The sequence below is a fragment of the Trifolium pratense genome, linkage group LG3, assembly GCF_020283565.1.
Source record: "Trifolium pratense cultivar HEN17-A07 linkage group LG3, ARS_RC_1.1, whole genome shotgun sequence".
Lineage (NCBI taxonomy): Eukaryota > Viridiplantae > Streptophyta > Magnoliopsida > Fabales > Fabaceae > Trifolium > Trifolium pratense.
This window is the reverse complement of record NC_060061.1, coordinates 41,221,507-41,227,851: the sequence shown is the minus strand read 5'-3', so window position 1 is coordinate 41,227,851 and position 6,345 is coordinate 41,221,507. Positions and strand designations below refer to the sequence as shown.

Below are 6,345 nucleotides of genomic sequence, written 5' to 3'. Positions count from 1 at the left end.
TAATACTCAAGGATTGAAACTGCTATTGAATTCATATTTGAAGTATCTGAAATACTCAACATGTTGAGTATGTGTATCCATTATGAATATGGAGCATGAGTCAAACATGCTGTCTTTCAGCCTAAATCTAAAGATGAAATCAACCAACCTAACGGAAATAAATTGATACTAGAGGGATATCAACATCATTATCTTCCTCATCCTCACATGCCACAACCACATCCAGATGATGACGATACAAAGGAATCTCCAACTTAGCTACTTCCCTTCCCAGATCTGCTATTGTTCTGTCCATTCGCTCTTTATGCCTTGGGAACATGCTATTAAAGAGAAGACAATTTCCGCATGAAATACTGTAAGCTTTCAAGCCTTTATCCTTCAGCCACTGAATAAGTTCCCTGAGGGTGGGATTGTTTCCCAGAGTCCATCTGTCCCAAACTGTCCAACTCGTCTCTTGATGTTTGATAACCTTTGGTGGGACTGGCTCAGCCATGGAAAAGAGAGGCAATGCTAAGTTTGCAAATGTGTTTCTATAATCTTCAACTTTGTGGCCCCCATCCAAAACTTTGTACAGCTCCAAGCAGACAAGACCAGTAGCCATGGCAGTTGAGGTTGCAATCGCAGGAATAATCCGCCCAGCAATAAACTTGGCTTTAAGTTTGTCAACCTCAGGAATGCTGTAATTCCGAGCTCTCATGTTTGCAAGCCCAGCAATTACATCCATATGGTAGTTTGTATCATCATCCTGCAGTTTTTTAACAGAAAATCAATTTCTTAGGTTATGACAATCAATAACAGAAAGTGCATTCAAATAGAGGATGTAAGGTTCATAAACTCAAGTGATGATCCAATTTCAAGATAATACACAAAATCATACATACCAATCTAGAATTTTCAAATGTAACTAAATTCTACAACATATGAACATAAATGACTTAGAATTCAAACATTTTACTAGAGAGGCTGTTTAGTTTGCAGCAACAGAAATGAAGGAAAAACAAACCTTTTCAAACTGAATCGGTTTCATCCTGAATGTAGGGGTCAAATTTGTCCGGCACCTCTCTAACTTGGTTATTAGATCATTAATAACATCAGCATCGTCTACAGATGCAGTGGAGAGACTAGTGGCCTTCTCGTCTGTCACTACTTTCACACCTTCCTTAGGCTGAAAGTCAGGTACAATCACCCTATCAACTGCATCAGCCACCTTCCTAGGGTTCTTAACCCAGTCAGGAATGGGGATACCAAACGATTCTGAGCGTAAAATAGCAGCAGAAATCACAAAATTTAGATGACTCAGATCAGAGGTCGAAAACTGCAATGGGCGAGGAAATCTTTTTGGTGCAGACCAGAAAGGAGCTCCAGTACTAGTTGCAGCATCTTCAGGAAAAGTAAAGGTCAACTGCTTCACCCGATTAGCAAAATAATCTTCAAACCTGTAGAAAACAATAGTTATAAATGGATAGAAAAATTAATACGGTCCCACAACATTACTAAAAGAGAACACAAGCATATATATAATAAGCACGTACTTCAGTCGAGCCCAAGTAATACAATCTTCAAAAGTGTCACACTTATCCCTGTCCAAACAATCAAGAACACGCTCCAAATTATCCCTTGCTTGAGCATCTCCAGCATTCCTCATTGCATTAGTATATTCACTTGGGTTGGACAAATACGTATTCACTTCAGCTGGAGTTTTCTCAAGCAAACCATCAAACTCTGATCGGGCCCATGTCAAGCAATGATCAATGTTGTGTGGAAATGAGTGCACAGTGCACATCGGTGCCTGTTTCTCAGGAGGATCTCTTGATGCACCATAATTTTCTGTGAGATGGGGAATGACCATCTGGGTATTGCATTTCGCTCCAAGAGTCCCAGATTCAAGAAGAGGCTTTTGAAAATACAGGCATCTCTGATCAACATACAGTCTTGCATTCACATTGTCCAGCGCATTTATCACAACACTCAAGTTTTCCCAGAAGGTATCATGAAATACATTTTCAGTTTCAGGGCTGACACGGTTTTGTAGAGCTTCAATATTAAAACTAGGATTTATAGATGCAGCAGCTGAAGCAGCAACAGTGGACTTGGCCTGTCCAATATTCCAATCACGGAAGAGGAACTGTCTGCTTAGATTGCTTTTCTCTATCACATCATCATCAGTAATTGTCAGCTTCCCCTGTTTTCCACAAGCAACTCCCATAAGTGCAAGGTTTTTTAAAAATTCACATCCCAAGGCACCAGATCCAACAACAAACACTTGAGAATCCTCTAACTTCTTTTGTAACTTCCGTCCAAAAACTGAAATTTGTGCATCATAACGACTATTTACTGGTCTGAAATCATCTGGGTCCAGCGGTTCTGAAGGAAGTGATTCCACCGAATCAAAATAGAAAAACTGCATAGTAACAAAAGTTTAAACAATGGTATTTTAAAAGAGCAGAGAACAAGATGAAACAGTTCGTTTAAAAAAAAGAGCAGAAAACATGAGGAAACAGTTAAGAATATACTTACTTGATAAAGTGGATGAAATTTCCCAGAGCATGCTTTGACAACCTCTTGTCCAACAATTCCACCAAACATGGCAGCCATAGGGTTCAGTACAGCCCTAGCACCAAAGGCAAACTGGCGCAAAAGTTTTGGATTTATATCATCTAGTTTATCATCACCGGAGCTGTCATTCATATTAGTGGCAATGGCTATAAGCTTTTGTGCATCATCCTCTACTCCAGGAACAGGGAAGCGGCCTAACTCAGAGATGAATTTATCCAAAGCCTGGAATGCTAAGTGAAGGAGAGGTGGGCGATCAAACTTGGCAAAATCACTCAGAAGAAAATCACCTGGATCACTAAGTGCCTCCCTCAGTGGCTTAAAATTCAATACCTTTTGTTGCTTGACTTGTGTGACAATACCACCTTTTTCATAGCTACCATAATTTGTCGTGTCTTCTTCAAGGGTAAATGAATAAGCTCTAGCATTTTTAATCTTCCTTGGCTTTCCATCATTTAATTCCTTCATGCCATGAACTTCAGAGAATACAACAAGATCTCCATCCTGAAACTCAAGCCTCTCATCATCAACACAGGATACTAGAGCAGGATTGTCGTTGCTGACGGATGCAATTATGCCAGTATGGGCTTCCTCTCCATCAACATCAAAAACAGTAAACTCGGGCCCAAAATCACAGAACACGGAACCAAAAAGGCCTCTAACTTCGGTTTTAATAAAAGCAATAGGAGGTTGATGGCTGTGACAGTAATCATTGAACTCAATGGCTTTCTCAAGACCAATATCAGTAAAAACAACAGCCTACAAAAAATAGCAAATAAAAAAATTGTTAATAACACAAGCATCATACAATACTTGTGAAAGCACAAACAGTTCGGAAAAAACTTCACAACAAATTACAACATTATCAGTCTTAGGTTATATACTTGTGTTTAGTTAAGAATAATGCAAGTCATCACAGCAGGACTTTATTGAAAGGAGCAAGAGCAACAAATCAGTATGCAGAAAGGAGCAAGCGCAACAAATCAGTATGCAGAAAGGAGTACTTATCAGTAAGTTTTATATGCTAGGGGAAACTAGAAAATCTTACAAACAATTTCTAACTGCTAAAAGCCTACTAGAAGTGACAACATTTTCAGCAGCTACATTGCCCTTTCAAAAACCATGGATAAATTAAAATATTCAGAAATAACAAGCAAACAGACAAACATCTATGTCAGTGTGTGTGTGTGTGTGTGTGGAGTAGAAAGAAGGAGAGATACTTGGAAATCAGCAAGTTGCTCTTTTGTCAGCTCGGATGTTAAGCTTTGCACAACAACTGCATTGTTCAGCTCCTGCAACTTAGCAACAGAAGCCAATGCTCTGTTCTTCCCAACATCATTTTCCGAAAACACAAAATTGCTGGACAGATCCCATAGCTCAACAGTCCCCACATCATGCAAGGTCACAGATTTGACACCAGCAAGAATGAGATTCTTTGCTGCAGGTAGTTAACTTTATTAGAATACAAAAGAACAAATATTTCAGGACTAACAAAATTTGAAATTTGAACCTAAATATCACAACCATAAAAAAGAATTGTTCCACTTTCATTATGTATTATAAAACCTTAAATTAGTCTGCAGTCTGCACAAGATACAAGATAAATAAATGCAGCATAAATGGCCTACGTTAACAATGTAAAGATTGATGCAACGCATGGAAATAGTACAATGGCAAATTAATGGCCTAAGTTAACAATGTAAATATTATAAGACTGAATTTGAAGAGCAGTTAATCATTGTCCATTGAAATCTCTCACCATAAACTATAAGAATGTGAAGAGCAGTTAATTCTTTGCTACAGTGATATCCCTATCACTGCCTCTGTTTTCCAGATGGCAATGAAAACTAATAACCAAATCACAAAACTTACAGGCACCAATCTCATTATCTAAGAAGCAGAGAGGTTTAAGCTCACAAACCAAGAACCATTATAAACCATAAGTTGAACAAAAAACACAAACCAAAACTATATCAAAAGTAATTATCATACAAACTATATCATGATGGCATATACATTACATAGTCTGCTGCACAAGAGTTGATTCTATCCAAGATCAACCTCAAACAAAAAGAATGATTAATTAATCGTTCAAAACAAACTTTCAAGTGGTTTTTCCATAAGCACCAATTGGTTAATAGAACAGAAGAAAACCAATCAAAACCTTAAATATGAAACCAAACTGAAATTGCCTTATATAAAATCCAAAATGATCAATAATTCAAAAGGGCTTGATTGTTGTTTTCAGTTTATGGCAAGGAACAATTACAAGGACATACATATATATTTAGGCTTGATTCAAAAGGTCAAGTTGGTTTCATCAATGAATAAAAAGGTCATATTCTGTACAGACTGAATTCAAAATTCATTATTCATATCATCCAAAAAAAAATGTATATAGCACCAGTTTCGGTATCATATCATGTTACATGGAAAGTAAAATCACTCTTAATATTTTCACAAAAAACGATTTTCTCAAAATTTTGTGGTTTGATTTTGCGACATTATCTAAGAACAACAACAATGTGAAAAGCAATCAACAAAAATTCAAGATCAAAGACTACATACTAAAAGTAATGACCAAAACCACAGAACTTACTAGCACTAGTCACATTATCTAAGAACCAGAGAGCTGAAGCCTGAAAGCTCCAGTTAAAGTAATCATTGAAAAAGCTTTATCAAGAACCATTACAAACCACATGGCACACAAAAATATCCAGCATCAAGATACTAATCTAATATTCGTTCAAGAAACAACAATATAACAACATGAAAAGCAATCAACAAAGATACAAGATCAAAGACTACATACCGATCTCAACGCCGAGACCCTGCATCCCAGACACAAGAACATTAGCTCCAAAAAGCCTCCGCATGGTCTCTCTACCATACACGGCCAGCTGCCTGCTATGCAAATCTTCATCAATCTCTTGCGGATTGTTATCCCCCACAGCCATAACGTAAGTTCCTGAATCAACCTCTTTCCCGCTACTACTATTGTTATTATTACTGCCACTCAAACTCCGGTCGCTGTTAACGGCCGAATCGGCAGCTCCAAATGCCACAATCAGATTCTTCTTGTTCGGTAAACTACTATTCCCCGTCTCTTCTTCCACAACCACTCCTTCAAACTGTCGCTTTCTAGGAAGCATAAAGATCAACTAAAAAACAACGCAACAACAACAACAACGAGAACATGCAATTAACAACAACACGATCGCAAATAGTACAGATTAACCGAAAAATGACTAACAAAACCCTAACCCTAGAGATTCCTAAACATGATTAAGATTGAGTAAATAAAAGTAAGAGATCGAATCAAGACGAGAATGAGGAAGATCGAAGAAACGTACCGATCGGAACTACGAGAAGAAGTAAGGAAAACGGAGAATGGAATCGGAGAGAATCGGTGAGAATCGGAGAGAAACAGAAAACGGTTATGTTTTCTTCTTGGTTTTGGGTTTTTGTGATAGTGAGTTTCTCTATGATGAAGTGTTATGGTATTTATACTAGAATTGGAAATTAGAAAAATGAAAATGCGAAATTAGAAAGGAAAAGAAAAATGGGTTATGAATTGAGGGGTATTTATGGATTTTTGGAATGTAACTATTCTAGGGTTTGGGAATGGGAATCTAGTGATAGTGCTACTTCCATTTTTTCGCGTTGGTCCTCTCAGAGAGAGAAGTGAGGAAGGAACAGAAAGGACATGTTTCTTGTGACGGGATAATAGTGTGAAGGGTGTGATACGTCGTCGTTTTGTGTTGGATTTGTATGTGAAAATGACGTCGTTTT

The 6,345-nt window shown here is 37.7% G+C and overlaps 1 protein-coding gene across 1 annotated transcript; it reads right to left on the bottom strand.

Annotated features, from left to right (window-relative positions):
* On the bottom strand, positions 1-6,345 carry LOC123916466 (ubiquitin-activating enzyme E1 1). Its single transcript, XM_045967929.1, has 7 exons — positions 5,907-6,345; positions 5,366-5,714; positions 3,774-3,991; positions 2,518-3,312; positions 1,533-2,401; positions 1,004-1,436; positions 1-745 (listed from the first exon to the last, which is right to left on the bottom strand). The coding sequence occupies exons 2-7, from the start codon at positions 5,703-5,705 to the stop codon at positions 149-151; spliced, it is 3,252 nt and encodes a 1,083-aa protein (XP_045823885.1). The 5' UTR covers positions 5,706-5,714; positions 5,907-6,345; the 3' UTR covers positions 1-148.

What these genes read in the sequence shown, in the direction of transcription:
- LOC123916466 (XM_045967929.1), bottom strand. Translation starts at nt 5,705, where the DNA reads ATGCTTCCTAGAAAGCGACAGTTTGAAGGAGTGGTTGTGGAAGAAGAG. An exon ending in GGGTCTCGGCGTTGAGATCG is followed by an intron (nt 3,992 to 5,365) that starts GTATGTAGTCTT and finishes AACTACCTGCAG; the next exon opens with CAAAGAATCTCATTCTTGCT. An exon ending in AACCGATTCAGTTTGAAAAG is followed by an intron (nt 746 to 1,003) that starts GTTTGTTTTTCC and finishes AAAAAACTGCAG; the next exon opens with GATGATGATACAAACTACCA.